This window comes from Dromiciops gliroides, chromosome 3 (assembly GCF_019393635.1).
Source record: "Dromiciops gliroides isolate mDroGli1 chromosome 3, mDroGli1.pri, whole genome shotgun sequence".
NCBI classification, from domain to species: domain Eukaryota; kingdom Metazoa; phylum Chordata; class Mammalia; order Microbiotheria; family Microbiotheriidae; genus Dromiciops; species Dromiciops gliroides.
The window spans coordinates 185,399,301-185,415,799 of record NC_057863.1 but is presented as its reverse complement, the minus strand read 5'-3'; the positions used below and the strand labels follow the sequence as shown (position 1 = coordinate 185,415,799).

The window sequence follows — 16,499 nt, the reverse complement described above, 5'->3', positions numbered from 1 at the left end:
CAGCATGGTGCCTTCCTTCTAGTAAGCATTCCATAAATGTTCATCAAGTTTTAATGGTACCCATAATGATGATCAAGTTTAGAAAATATTGGATTAGATTTAAAATAAATACGCTAAGAAACCTTAATTAAAAGGTTCCTGGGAATCGTTAATTCCCCCTTTTTTGCTCTCAGGGAATGGAAAAACTGCATCAAAATTCAAATAACCTTTCACTGAATCTCTAAGTAAAAGATTTCATTTTGGAAACAGCCTGAAAAACAACTCCATATCATACATCAACGCTTTGACTTCTATTTTGATGGCGCACTAAAAACTGACTATAACTGCTTGCAAAACCTCAAATATTTCTACAAATATGATACAGACATTCTGGCTCTACCTGGCTATATTTGGGAAATACTGGGAAACACTTATTTGTTAGATGAGCATTTGAAAGCAAATCTTTTCCACATGGAAATCTGTTTAATTTAGTCTGAGAAAAACTATTTTTTAAAAAGGCTTGAACCAAATGACTGCTCGTTTAGGGGACTATTGTTACAAGAGTAGCTTCCAAATAGGACTTCCCTCCTTTTAACAGTTCGTACAAGCCAGGAAGAGATCTGCTTTCCTCTCCTTTAGAAAGAAGAAAACCTATGTTTTTCATATCATGGGTAAGAGAAATTATTTTTTTCTGTCTTTGGTTTCTTGTATTAAGAAGAAATTACTTTAAACTTTTGAAACAGGGTCATAGACTAGGATGATGAGAATTATATGACAATAATAAATTACTAAATTTTAGACTGAGTTTTAAAGAGACGTTGTAGAATCTCTCAATGTTTTTTGGTTTAGGGAAATTCCTGCCTGTTATAAGAAGTGATTGGGGAATGTCTGAATTGGTGAATTCCCATGGAACTGCATTTTATCTTGACTGCTTGCTATGGGGCATTCACAGGAAATTCCTGATGGGTTCACCAGCACCTTGGAGTGGGGGGAGTTGAGTCAACAATATATGACCAAGTGTCAGAGGGTTCAGACTCTAATTGAAGAAACATCCTCCCTGAACTCAGTCTATAAGAGATGTGGAAATAATTCTGCCTTCCCTCTCAATTTAGGGAAGTTTTCTCTCCCTTGGACTTCCAATAAGAAAGTAGAGGGGCTTCTTTATGTTATTATGGATGAAAAGGTGGAAGGAAAAGGTTCCTTTGGCAATCATCTGTCTTCTCTGATCCCAACCCTACCATGCTCAGTTATTAGTTATTATCTTTAGCTCAACCCCCTAGTCAATGGGACCCAATCAGTAATTCCCTGAGCTATCCAAGCATGTCCCTCAGCAAAGTGCCAAAGTCCAGCTTCATGGGAGGTGATCTAGTCTAGTAATTCAGGGGTTCCTCTTATCATCTCCAGTCTATTTTTTTTTTTGGTGAGACAATTGTGGTTAAGTGACTTGCCTAGGGTCACACAGCTAGTAAGTGTCAAGTGTCTGAGACTGGATTTGAACTCAGGTCCTCCTGACTCCAGGGCCAGTGCTCTATTCCAGTCTATTTTTTAACTTGATTTTGATGCCTGCTGACTGAAGGCTGAAGAACAGATGAGACAATTTCTCAAGCCTCCTCATGGTTCTAAGGTTTTACAAAATTTGCTCTGATTTTTATGTCTGAAAACCTAATTTTGGTATAAGTTGTATAGAGACAGTGATAGGAACTGCAATTTCATGTGTATAGTAGAGTCCCAGGGGAGTGAACTCCTACCAATTAACATTGGCATCTTTTTTCCAACTAAGTCTTAGAGACTTGTCTAGTGCATTGAGATGTTAAACAACTTGTTCAGAGTCATGAAACCAGTATGTATATCAGAGATAGAAACCATTCTTCTTGGCTTGACTCTGGCTCTCACACAGTAGTAATGATTGGGGAGGGGGAAGGATTACTTCTCCCCACCCCCATCCAATTTTATCAGCCTCTTCTTACCTGACCACTCTCAAGCTATTTTCCCTCATCAATAAAAATATCATGTCATCCTCAAAATTCAACTGTTAGTGGAGGATAAAAGAAAAAAAATAACTTACACGCTGATTATGAAGATGCATTTAGATGGCTTGTGTTCAACAGTTAGTTGCTTGACATGATCATTCTTTTAGATACATACAAAGCATACATCCATTAAATAAAGGTTATGTTTCTAAAGAGCATGACCTAGTACACCTCGCCTGGGTTTTCTGAGTGATTTAACTACTTCTATGTAATCAAAAACTATAAGCAAAAAGGTGTAACTGGTCAATCAGCAAATAGCTCTGGACCAGAGGCAATGCAAATGGTGGATCAAGACTGCTTTCACATAAAGGCAAAATATTAGGATTAGTAGAATTATTCATTTAATCCCTTTTTATTCAGTCCCTTGTCTGAAAAAGAAAGCAACATGTCCTGACCTGGCATGATTGTCTTCTTGCACTCTGAGCATTTGGAAGAATACTCATTGGAGTAACATTCAGTACAAAGGAGATGCTCATCTTTGGCAGCAAAAGGCTTGTCCACCAGGGAGTTCTTGCATTGGAAACAGTGAAAGCAGCTCTCATGCCAGTGCCGATCCTTGTAGGAAAGATCCTGCAGAATCCCAAACCACAAAGAAAATGGTGAATGTTTGTCAGAATTAAGAATCAAAGAATCAACTCATAACTAGAGTTTAGGGTGCAAACCTGCAATGAAACAAATGTCCAGTATAAAGACAGATATTGATGTGTTGTTTTTTTTTTAAATCTTGCCCAGCCTTCTGAAAAGAGAGCAAGTTAAATTGTTCATTTTCAGTGTCCATTTAACATAGTACCTTAACTCTGATCAACCACCATTCTATGGGATCAGTGATGAAGTATGCTAGTCATGTGCTGACAGAGAAATAATGGATTCAATATGCAGAATGAGACAAACTTTTTTTGACATTGCAAATACAGAAATTTGTTTTTCTTGACCATGCATATTTGTTACAAGGTTTTTTTCCCCTTTTCCTTTTTTAATGGGTGGGGGGTGGGGAAAGAGAGAAAATAAATGCTTGCTAATTAAAAAATAAATTTAAAATTTAAAATAAAGTAGCATCAGCGGCGGCCAGGTGGCACAGTGGATAAAGCACTAGCCCTGGAGTCAGGAGTACCTGAGTTCAAATCCGGCCTCAGACACTTGACACTTGCTAGCTGTGTGACCCTGGGCAGGTCACTTAACCCCCATTGCCCCGCAAAAAAAACCAAAACCAAAACCAAAATAAAGTAGCATCTCAATTGGATTTTTGTGATGCTATAGAAAAATAAGCAGCATTTCACTGAAGATCTTAATTTTTTTTAGTAAACATAACGTATCAGTCTATAATGGATAATACCCCTGATACTGACAATGAAGAATATATTTTTCACATTTGGGAGGACCATCAAAGCTCTTCAAGGGCCAAAAAGCAAAGGTAATTTACTAAATTGCATGCCAGTGTCTTAAAAGAGCTAATGCATAATACAAAAGTTAGATCCAATTCTGTCCTATCTTTTTCTTATGATTGACATTTTTCACATTATTTTTCCCTTTGGATCTTAATTCACAACTGATCAGAAACTATTTATTATTGAAGAAGAGAAAGAATTATGAACTAGCTGCAAGTTCTTGCCATGAAGTTTTCTGTTTCCTAGGTGACCCAAGCTACTAGGCAGTAGGACTATTCTGTCAAGTTTGCCTCTCAAAAATACCCCTTCTCAAGGTATTTCTGTGACTGAAAATTTGTTAAAGGTTGAGAAACAGCCATGTGCAAGAAGGTACCCCAAAGCAACCCACTTTCCCTACCTCTCTCAGAAGTAGAAGGTGTCTAGATACAGAGAAAAAGGACAGGATCTGGAATAAGAGGACCAGGACTTAAACACAGCCTCTGATACTACTTACCCTTTCTCTGCCTCAGTTTCCTCAAATATAAAATGAAGGAGGTGGATCAAATGGCCCCTGAGGTCCCTTCTAGCCCTAGATCTATGAATTGCTAGAGGTGTAGGATGTTGAACTACCTACTTGGAGACCTGAACATGAGTCTGGATGAGGCTATAGACACCAATTCAGAACAGGACTATCTTGACCAGATGTCAACTAAACCAAATACACGAATGCTTTTTTTTTTTTTGATCTTTCACCCAAACCAGAGGCTATCTACCTATGTTGGCATGGAAATGTTGGGCTCAGCATTGGTCTTGGGAACACCATACTAAAGAAATCACAGATCTTTTGATCAAGCTAACCCAAGCTAAAGTCAATTGGTTTGCTTTTCACTTACAACTTGGTTTAGTTCAAGCAATTTGAAAAATGTTAACATTTTGCAAATAATTGATGTGTTTCCTTGCTATAGCAGTGTGGGGTCCTGAATAAAGGTCTATGAATCCAGAAGGCACTGGACCAAGTCTAGTTTCTGACACATACAGTCTGTATTACTGTGGGCAAAAGACTTAATCTCTCAGTGCTGCCAGGTAACTCTCTAAAACTCTAATTAAAGAGCAAATACAAATCCACATTGATAGAAGTTGTTTCAGGGAGAATCAGATGTTCTCTATACTAATGAAATCACAGGTACTGTCCCTTCACCTCCATCCCCTTTCTAGATACCTATGAAGTGTGGTGTACTGGATAGATGGCTGACCTTAGAGTCAAGAGAGTTCAGATCTCCTTTAATACATACTATGTGACCTTTAGTAAATCACTTTTCTGTTCCTTTAGGCAATTCTAATTTGAACCTTTGTCTCTGCCTCCTAGTCCAGTGCTCTTTCCACTGATAATAGCTGGCATTTATGTGGCACTTTATGATTGGCATATTCTCACGACAAGGCTGGGGATACACTGTGGTATTTTACCAAATGGAGATGAATACAAACTCCTTCAGCATTCATATTTTGCAGTAATTGACCATAATACACCAATAAACATTTATCTACTCAGAAGAAGTTTAGGGTAGCCTGAGTCCTGCCGTCTTGTTGTTATCTGCATGTTATTCTATGTTGTTATCTATCCTACATCGTTATCTGCATGTTATCGCATGTACTGATGTTCGTATTTCCCATTTTTTTCCAGAATGGTTTTCATAATGAACTCTGTTTTGTACTATTCCAAAGTTCTGAAACAACCAAAATCTCAAACCTTTCAGTATCATATTTTGTAACAATTCATTCAATTCATTTTTCCCCCTCAACAAAGGAAGCTGAAAAAACCAATCAGTCTCCGGGAAGCAATCTTTTTTTTTTTTTCAGCAACAAACATTTATTTTATTTTTCAGTTACATGTAAGGGTAGTTTTCAATAGAAAAATGCAAGTTAGATCCAACTGGGAGGAGTTGATGTTGTTTGTTTAAAACTCTGACATTGGTGTTCTAGAAAATGCAATGGCAGGCTTTCTTTATCATTATCTTCCATGACATGGAAAACATACATATTTCTTGTTATTTTATTTTTCTTGTCTTCTCTCCTGGTCTCACTTATAATACTCCCCACCTCCTAAGCTTCCTATTTGCTTTTTTTGGATGAGATTCATATGTGGGGCATCTCCCACCCCCAAATGGTGTTCAATTATTCACTCTTTCCCTAGATGGATTTGTCTAGGCAGCAATCAAAATCTGAATCACATACCTGGTGTGAGGGAAATAAATACAAACTAAACAATAGCTTTCTGTCTTTCCCAGCTGACTACAGATGCTATAGGTATAGACTTCTGAATATGAATGAATTTTGGGAAATGAGGTACAAAATAGCTCTAGTTTACAAGAGGAAGTAATAAAAGGGAAAATGCCCATTTCATCCTTCTTTGGTCTTTGCTTTTTCTAGTTCCTTCTCGAGCCATTAAAAAAATATGGTAACAGATCAGAGACACCGTAGAATTGCATACAATTTTGGCCTTCTCTCTGATCTCTTTGATAGCATGTGTTCTCTCAGCTTTTAAGTATCAGGCAAATAAACTTCATCTCTCTGCTCTTCAATATTCTTGCTGTATTTTTTTTTGGTGTTAAGTGACTTGCCCAAGGTCACACAGCTAGTGTCACAGGTCTGAGGTCAGATTTGAACTCAGGTCCTCCTGAATCCAGGGCCAGTACTTTATCCACTGTGCCACCTAGCTTTCCCTCTTGCTGTATTTTTAATGCACCTGTACTTAGCTGTCACATTCCTTATTTATTCAACTTGAACATGCTAAGTTTTTTTTCTCATTATAGTATTACTTTCTAATTTGTAAATGCCCATGCATGAAGAAGGCACCCAAGCTCCCATCTTTCTGAGGCAATATGACTACAGATCATGTCCATGATCAAATATGCTTTTTAGTTACTTCTTACTGGAGTCATATGAAAAACAAGGTAATAGGGGCTTTACCCCAGGATACTAATATTAGGAAATGCACTTTCCCCCACTTTCCCAAGGGTTATCAGAAACCTTCACCCCTCAAACTCTTCAAGGACCTAGGAAGGACTTTGGAGAATGGCTTTTTCAAACTATTCCCATCCTACTTCACAACTGGACTGTCCTCTGTGCCACTTTTCTGCCCTGTTCAACTATTTTCTTCCTTAAATGAAAAGGATCTTAATTATAGTTCTGTTACTTTCTTTGGTAATTTAATTCCCCCCCCCCAACTGCCAGTTCAAGTCTCACATTCTCACTCACCAGCCTTTCCATATTCTTTCATTTCATTATATTAATATTAGTGTAATGGGAGGATCTGGTGGCACAGTGGATAAAGTACCAGGTTTGGAGGTAGGAAGACCTGAGTTGAAATCTAGTTGAAATCTACTTACTAGCTGTGTGACTTTGGGCAAGTCATTTCACTCTGTTTGCCTCAGTTTCCTCATCTGTAAAATGAACTAGAGAAGGGAATAGCAAACCACTCCAATTATCTTTGCCAAGAATGAGATACAAGTAAGGGTTTGAGATCTTGATTAAAGTAGATCAAGTGAAAAAATTCTCTTTAATCAGTCAGTTGATTCTTCTGCACTCATCATGTCACTTGATAAAGTATTGCTCTCCCCATGGTGGAAAAACAGCAAAATGCTTTTCACATCCAGTGACTTATCCCCTAGTATGAGATGAGAAACTCAGGAGCAGGGGGGAAAAGGGGAAGAAATGTTAATGATGTGCATCTATTGATGCTGGTTTGTTTATACATGTTAGCTACTCAGCTCAGAGGGTAAACCTCATGCAGAGACCTGGGATACAAGTTATTAGTAGGGGAAAGAAAGAAAAAAGAAAAATAAATAGAAGTTCAAGGGATTTTGCCTTTTTAGGCTTAACTTCAAAGAGTTTTGAGAAAGAACCTCTAAGCAAAACATCCTAAAAACTGAAAACCATCAGAACTTCATCACAATATCCTGTCTTGCTTTACTTTGTCCCCAGCAACCCACTAAAGGAGCAGTTTAGGGTGACTGCTTATATACATGGAGAAGATGGATTTGATAGGCCTGTCTTTCTTCTTGAGTGCACAGAGAAAAATCACTTTATGGTTCTTACATTTCTATAGAATTTTAGTATCTCCTAAGTGCTTCTTTATACATCATTACATTGGATCCCCATTACAACCTTGTAGAGTAAGTGGAACAGGTATCATCATTCCTGGACAGCTAGGTGGTGCAATGGATAGAATGCTGGGCATGAAGTCAGGAAGACCTGATTTCAAATGCCACTTAAGACCCGTACTAGCTGTCTGACCCTGGGCAAGTCATGTAATCCTTTCTGCCTCACTTTCCTCATCTGTCAAATGAGCTGGAGAAGGAAATGGCAAACCCTTCCTTTGCTAAGAAAACCCTAAATGGGATTGTGAAGAATCAGACATGATTGACACAACTGAACAACAACAATATACTAAGTGCTTTTAAATACATTATTGCATTGGATCTCTATAACAACCTCATGGAGTAAGTGGGACAGGTATCACTATCGCCATTGCACAAATGAGAACAATCAGACTCAGAGAGTTTAAATGACTTGCTCAAAGCCACTCAGCTGTTAAGTTATATTGCCAAGATTTGAATCAAGGCTTCTGATTCAAGATCAATGAGCTTGACTTAAATTCCAGGCCAAATTTTCAAATATGTTAATGGAATGGTTAGGGAACATCTAAGAAAAAGGAAGCATTGAGCCCTAAGAACCAGTCAGTAGGGCACAAATCATGTTAAACTAACCTCATTTCTCTTTTTTACAGGATTATTATTCAATCAGAAAATGCTATACTTATAACTCACTTAAACTTTAGCAAGGCATTTAACAGAGACTTCCCATTGTTCTGAGAAAGATAGACATAGGATAAATGGCTTAAAAATGATTTGGCCTGGGCAGCTAGGTGGCGCAGTGGATAGAGCACCGGCCCTGGAGTCAGGAGTACCTGAGTTCAAATCCGGCCTCAGACACTTAACACTTACTAGCTGTGTGACCCTGGGCAAGTCACTTAACCCCAACTGCCTCACTAAAAAAAAAACAAAAAAAACAAAACAAAAAAAAATGATTTGGCCAGGGGGCAGCTAGGTGGCACAGTGGATAAAGTACCAGCTCTGTATTCAGGACCTGAGTTCAAATCCGGCCTCAGACACTTGACACTAGTTGTGTGACCCTGGGCAAGTCACTTAACTAGCATTGCCCTGCCAAAAGAAAAAAAAAACAAATAAACAAAAATGATTTGGCCAGATCCAAAGTTTTGTTATTAATGATTTGATGTAACTTGGAAGAAAGTCTCTACTGGAGGGCCTCAAAGATCTGGGGAAGGCCCTATGCTGCTTACCATTTTTATCAATGGTATAGATAAAACTATAGATGATTTAATTATCAAATTTGCAGATGACACAACTCCAGAAGCAATAATTTACACTTTAGATCATGAGGTCAGGATCCAAAGAGACCCGTATAGTATTTAATTCTGGGTTGATTAGATTAAATGAGGTAAATTTTAACAGGGCTAAATGTGGGATCATCTACAGTGGAACCACTGAATTTGGACTCTCCTACTATAGTCCCTGAAATGCTGTTCAAAGAAGTAGAAATGGTACTAAAAAAAAAAAGAAAGATGAGAACACTAGAGCAAACAAGAGGTGGTATGTTCTATGAAAGAGATACAATTTTGAGGAATAGATATTCAAAATAATTGAAAGGAAAATATAAACACTGGGAAAAATCATAGAGGTCATTACCATGTATCCAAAATGCTATTGAGAAAATATCTAAACTACTAACCCATAGGACTAATTTCCCATTTCTTCAAAATATAAGTGAGAATAATCTATACTTGTTCCAACAACTTGTTCCATTCAATGACAATGTTGGCAGGAGAACAGGCAGACATTCATAAACAATATTCTACAACAAACATCTCCTTGGTTAACAATTGCCTGAAAGGGACCCAGAATACATGATCATGCTGTGCTTAGTTTTTGTTGATTATTTTTTAAAAGCACTTGATTTGGGAGAGCAAAACGCTGCCTTCTCTCTCTTCCAACAAGGTGTTAAAGTCATAGAAGATTCATTTCAGAGATAAAACAGCAGAGGTAACTTTTTGATGATTATTAAAGTTAAAGTCATAGAAGATTCATTTCAGAGATAAAACAGCAGAAGTAACTTTTTGATGATTATTAAAGATCAAATAAAGCATGAAACAAAGTGAATGAATTAAAAAGGAGATGGGCTAGTCAGGGAATGCAGATAAATTAAAACCAATGGATTGGCTCTACTATCATTTCTACTCAGCCATCATACTCATATTTAACTATGACATCAGTTTCTACTCTTATTTCACCTTTAACCTCAAAGATGTCTGCTACTGACCTTCAGCTGAGATTTATATCAATGTATCCTAGTTTTTAAGAGCTAGAGTGAACCTTGGGATAGATCAAAAGAGATAGACTACCCAGTGGAAAATTTAAAGGAGGACAGGAATAGCTGCTGCTCAGGAAGAGAAGTTGGTGGGTTGGATACAGTACTCACATTGTCAAGGTCACAGATCCAGCAGAATATTAAAGCAAAAGTCAAATCTTACATTTCCATTAAAAAATTTATTTCACAATATAAAATGGTCTGTTATCTAGACATAAATTCAACTGAAAAAGATTTTTGAGATTGGTGGTTAGTACCCTAACAAACCCAAGAAATCAGTAGTGCAAATGGCAGCCAAAACCAATAATGTGATCTATTATATACTTCTATTATATATGGCTCAGGACTAGGGAGAAGATCATCATGTTATACTCTATCCTGGACAAATTGTTAATTAGAGCACTGTATTCAGTTCACTTGTTGGGTACTACATTTTTAAAAGGATATTGATAAGCTGGAGTGCATCCAGAGATAGACACCCAGGATGGTCAGGTGTTTGGGGGATATGTTATATAAGATGAAACTGGAGATATTTATCCTGTACAAGAGAGGACTTGGAGGAGGGGAGCATGAAGGCTATCTTTGAGTCAAAGGAATCATGTGGACAAAGTCTGTGTTACTCAGCTCTTTGAAACATTGGGGAGAAATTGCATAAAAGGCAGCTTTAGTCTTGATATAAGGAAACACTGGGGCAGCTAGGTTGGCACAGAGGATAAAGTGTAGGGTCTGGAGTCAGGAAGACTCATCTTCCTGAGTTCAAATCCAGTCATACACTAGCTGTGTGACTCTGGGCAAGTCCCTTAACCCTGTTTGCCTCAGTTTCCTCATCTGTAAAACAATCTGAAGAAGGAAATGGCAAACCACTCCAGTATCTTGCCAAGAAAACCCCAAATGTGGTCATGAAGAACTGGACACAACTGAAATGACTGAATGACAACAAAAGGAAATACTTTTCCCAAATTTGAATTATACAGAAGTAGCATGGTCTAACTTGAGATGTATTGTTTGACCACCCTGGAGGTCTTCATGTAAGGAATGGATGACTGGGGTTCAGGTACATGCTGAATCAGATAGCATCTGAAGTCACTTCCAATGCTGAGCATCTGATAGTCTGTGAGCGTCTGATAACCCTTTTGTTGCTCTTTCTACCAAAACATGCTCTCAGTGGTTTAAAAAAAATTCTAGCAATTAAGCACTTCTTTGTTTTTTGTTTTGTTTTGTTTTTAAAGTGAGGCAATTGGGGTTAAGTGACTTGCCCAGGGTCACACAGCTAGTCAGTGTTAAGTGTCTGAGGCCGGATTTGAACTCAGGTACTCCTGACTCCAGGGCTGGTGCTCTATCCACTGAATTAAGCACTTCTAATGGTGGCTAAGAATTGGAAATCAAAGGAATGTCCATCAATTGGGGAATGGCTAAAGAAGCTGTGGTATATGATGGTGATGGAATATTATTGTGCTATAAGAAATGACAAGCAGGATGACTTCAGAAAGGCTTAGAAAGACTTGTATGAACTGATGCATGGTGAAGAGAGCAGAATCAAGAGAACATCGTGCACAGAAACAGCAATATTGTCTGAATCTTTGGCTCATTTCACAGAAGATGCCGAAGATGTAAATGTCTCAAAGGAGCCCAGAATCAGATTCAGGAACATAGGAAACACTCAAACAGTCCATCAGCTCACCTTAGAAACTAGATTAAATTAGACTTTACTATCACAGCATTCTTTGACATTCTGGTTAATACCTAGCTCTCCCACAGGTTCTTACACATTTTCTCACAGCTGGCTAGCATCACACTATGATTTGGCTTCCAGTAAGAAGGAGAAATGAACAGTTTGGGGCTGCTGAATAAGGGTGTCTTTGCCATTAGACCTTCCCTATCAGAATAGCTCTTTAGGGCAGCTAGGTGGCACAGTCCTGGAGTCAGGAAGACCTTAATTGACACCCCTTAGACATTTACTGGCTATGTGACCCTGGACACTTGCCTGTTTGCCTCAGTTTCCTCATCTGTAAAATGAACTGGAGAAGGAAATGACAAGCTACTACAGTATCTTTGCCCAGAAAACCCCAAATGGGGTCCAGACACAACTGAAAAATTATTAAACAGCACAATCAGAATAGCTACTTGCTTTACTTTCCAAGTGGGATAATGCCCAACAACTAGATGGGTTTTCCTTCTTTTCTTCCAAGAAGCATATTGCAGCAAGAAATCTTCTCTCTCTTCAAGGTCCAATCTCTGAGCATTCAAGCTTTGAAACTTGAATCTGAGCTTACCCATGAGACAATGCCCAAGCCTGTGGCTCTCTCCTCAGACTAAGTCAGCATAGGCGTGTCTGCTTCCACAGATGAATACCATTTCTTGAGCTCAGAAATCCCACTTTCACCATCTTTTCTCTTGGGTCATATACAAACACAGGCGATTCTAACATTTCTCTGCCCTAAGGCAACCTTTCCTGGGGAGAGCTAATTGAGCATGAATATGTTTCCTTCCCCCTGCCCATAAACCCCACTAAGGACCAAGTCTGCTCTGCTGCTCACTGATCTGTCTTCTGAGGGTGAGATAGAAGTCCTAGAGAGAGGCAGAAAGAGAACTGGTCTGTGGGTACCAGTTACCTTTACAGATCCCCTAGAGAGGTGGCCCTTCTGTGTCTGTTCTCTGCTATAAGCCAGCCATCAGCTTAGAGGCAGCTCTAGTCACTTGGATCCATTCAGTAATGTTGTCCTTTCAGTCAGTTATGTCAGATTCTTTGTGACTCTGTTTGGGGTTTTCTTGGCAAAGATACTGGAATGGTTTGCCATTTCCTTCTCCAGATCATTTTTACAGATGAGGAAATGGGCAAAGTTAAGTGACTTGCCCAGGGTCACATAGTTAATAAGTGTCTGAGTCTGGATTGTAACTCGGGAAGATGTTTATCTCAGACACCCACTAGCTGTGTGACTCTGGGCAAGTCACTTAACCTGTTTGCTTTAATCCACTGGAGAAGGAAATGACAAACCCCATGGGGGTTGTGAAGATTCCTTTCTTTATATGCCAGAATGCTGAGCCTGGTCAGGACAGATTTAAGATCAAATTTAGCCTCAGGCACTTACTAGCTGTGTGATCCTGGGCAAGTCATTTAACCTCTTTTGCCTCAGTTTCCCCATTTACAAAATAGGGACAATAATAGTACCTACCTCCAAGGGTTTTTATGAGGACCAAACGAGAGAATATTTGTAAAAAGTGCTTAATGCTGTACCTGGCTCTACATAAATGTTTATTTCCTTCCCCTTAATAAATGCTTATAATCGGCTTCAGTTCCATTCTTTCATTTCCCAGCTTCTCTCCTGTGGAAGTATTCAACAAAATTAGTTGTCAGTCAGGTAACAAGAGTCATATTACTAGTGACAACAAAGCCCCATAGAGTCCATATGTCTGGGGGGGAAATGACAAAGTCCTTATCACCACTACTGCCTGCTCCAGTCCAGAAAAACAAGAGGTCTTTCCTTTAAGAACATTACTGTATTTTCTCAGAGTTGAGCACAGGACAAGACCTGTGATTTCACTGACATGGGGATCTCCTGATGAGGAAATGCCTTCCACCACTAAAGGTTGGTACTATCTCTGCAACTTCAAATTTTAGTTGCCTGGGGCCTTGAGAGGTGAAGTGATTTGCATTGGGTCACACATCCAGCATGTGTTTGAGGCAGAATTTGAGCACAGGTCTTCCTGACTGCAAGATCTAGCCTTCATCCATTACACTGCAATGCCTCTATTAATATGGGTAATTAATATAATGATTAACTGTGTTAATTAAAATTAATTGAAATAATATAATTACATTATAGTAATATAGAATATGCTTAAGGAACTCACAGAAATGTACATTAAGCATATAGGAATAAAGATAAGACATACAAACAAGTTCTGAAGTCTCTTCCTCTCCAGTCTTATATCTCCAATTATGGAGTGTCCTATAAACATCTTAAATTCAACATATCTAAAACAACTTACCATTGTTTCCCTCCCACTTTCCCTTCTTCTTAATTTCCCATTTACTATAGAGGGTATGATAATCCTCCCAGTCACCCAGGTTCACAGTCTAGGTTTCATCCTTAACTCCTCGTTTGCTCTCAGCCTCCATGTCCAATCAGTGGTCAAATACTGCCATTTTTAATCTTCTTAACTTGGTGATATCATCACCTCCCATGGATTCAATTATCATTTCAATGTAGGTAATTCCCAGATACATTTCACAGCTCTAACTTTTCTCCTGAGCACTTCCAACTATTCTTTTAAATTCTACGTGTCTATGAAAAAATGCTCTAGATCACTATTGATCAGAGAAATGCAAATTAAAACAACACTGAGGTATCACCTCACACCAATCAGAATGGCAAATATAACAAAAACTGAAAATATTGGATGTTGGAGGGCATGTGGGAAAGCTGAGACACTAATCCACTGTTGGTGGAGTTGTAAAAAGATCCAACCATTTTGGAGAGCAATTTGGAACTATGCCCAAAGGGCATAACCTTTGATTCAGCAATACTACTGCTAGGTTTATATCCCAAAGACATCCTCCAAAATAGAAAAAGAACTATTTGTACAAAAGTATTCATAGCAGCTCTTATTGTGGTGGTTAAGAACTGGAAATCAGAGGAATGCCCATCAATTGGTATATGTGGTATATGTTGGTATTGGTAAGCTGTGGTGTATGATGGTGATGGAATATTATTGTGCTCTAAGAAATGACAACCATGATGACTTCAGAAAGGCCTGGAAAGACATGTATGAACTGATGTATAGTGAAGTGAGCAGAACCAAGAGAACATTGTACACAGATACAGCAATATTGTTTGATGAACTGTGAATGACTTGACTATTCTCAACAATACAATAATTCAAGACAATCCTAAAGGACTGATGATGAAGCATACTATCCACCTCCAAAGAAAGAACTGATATTGATGGAATAGACTGAAGCATGCTATTTTTAATTTTCTTTAATTTTTTTCTTTTAATCAATTTTTCTTGATTAAATATCGTAATGTTTTACATAATCATACATATCTGATTGATTGCAGCCTCAGGGATAGGGGAGGGGAGGGAGGGAAGAAGGGATAAAAATAGGAACCCCAAACTATAAAGAAAAATGTTTATTACATTTTAAAAATAAAATAAACATACCTGAGAAGTCAAAAAAAATTATGTGTCCAAAACTAAATTTATTTTTTCCCACCTCTAACTCCTTCTCCCTCCTAACTTTCCTATTACTATAATGGATATGAACATCCTCCCCATCATCCTGTCTCATGTTCTAGATGTAATCCTTGACTCTTCACTCTCTTTTGCCCTCCCATATCCAATTAGTTGACAAATCCCATCATTTATACTTTCATAACATCTCTCATATACACCCCCTTCTCTCCCCTGACACTGCCACCATCCTGGTGTAGGCCCTCATCACTTCATGCTTGGATTATTGTAATAGCCTGCTGGTCGGTCTCCCTGTGTCAAGTCTCTCCACACTACAATATATCTTTTACTCAGCTATCAAGTTGATCTTCCTAAAACACAAGCCTGGCCATATTATCTCCTCCCAATTCCATTTGGTAAACTCCAGTGTCTCCCTATAACCTCTAGGATCACATAGAGGACTCTCCGTGTGACCCTTAAAGCCCTTTCTTACCTTTTTAGTCTTCTTATACTTTATAACCTTCTGTGTCTTCTTCCAGTGACACTGGCTTCCTTGCTGTTCCTTGAACACTACACTCTCTCTCTCTCTCAACTCCAAGCGTTTTCTTGGCTGTCCCTCATGCCTGAAACACTCTCCCTCATTTATGCTCCTAGTTTCTCTGGCTTCCTTCAAATTTCATTGAAAAATCCATCTTCTGCAATAAACCTTTCCCAGTCCTCCTTAATCTTAGTACCCTCTCTCAGAGACTACTTGTAATTTATCCTTTATGTAGCTTGTTTATATATAGTCTTTTTCATATCGTTTTTCCTGTTAGACTATATAACCTCTTAGAGAGTAAGGACTGTCTTTAGCCCCTTTTTGTATCCCCAGAGCTTAGCACAATAATTGGCAAATAGTAGGTGCTTAATAAATGCTAGTAGATTGACTTACTGCCCCACACTCAAGTGCATAAAACAAAATTAGCTTCATTCTCTCAGGCTTGTTGATGATTTTTTAAAATTGTATGCATACACTGCTTAGGAGGTGGAGGGGAGGAGTGGAGGAGAGACTTGTGGACTCTCTTGTTATTTTAAGAAAATAGAACTGCAAACCAGATTTATCAGTTCAATTGCTCTGCTGGGTGACCTGCCAGGAGTTTTTGCTTCACTTCCTGAAAAAACAGACCATTTTTCTCTAGGATTACATCCTCCCTCACTATCCCCTCCTCAGTTGATTTTATTCACTTTTGACATTTAAAAATACCCTCCCCCCAAACACCTTTAATATTAAAAATTCCCCAAACTCGGGTGGTCTAGATTGAAAAAAATACAGAAAATCACATTGAATAATAATACCACATTTCTAAGACCTCTAAATCCAAGTTGAAAAGTTCAGGCTGATTAATTCCTGACTTTGGTAAAGACTTGTTGATTTTGGCCCAATTCGGTGGGATTTTTGATCATTAACACATAAAACATTTCTTGAAGGATTACTGGTTTAAAGAGACTTTTAACTAAATCATATTCT

General features: G+C 38.4%; 1 protein-coding gene across 4 annotated transcripts in view; it reads right to left on the bottom strand.

Moving 5' to 3' along the window:
• FHL2 (four and a half LIM domains 2) overlaps nt 1-16,499 on the bottom strand; it is a 60,645-nt gene that overhangs the window by 24,525 nt on the left and 19,621 nt on the right. For all 4 annotated transcript variants that reach the window (XM_043996720.1, XM_043996719.1, XM_043996717.1 and 1 more), the window contains exon 3: nt 2,405-2,579. In XM_043996720.1, coding sequence (XP_043852655.1) covers nt 2,405-2,579 — 175 coding nt within the window. The remainder of the gene's footprint in view (nt 1-2,404; nt 2,580-16,499) is intronic.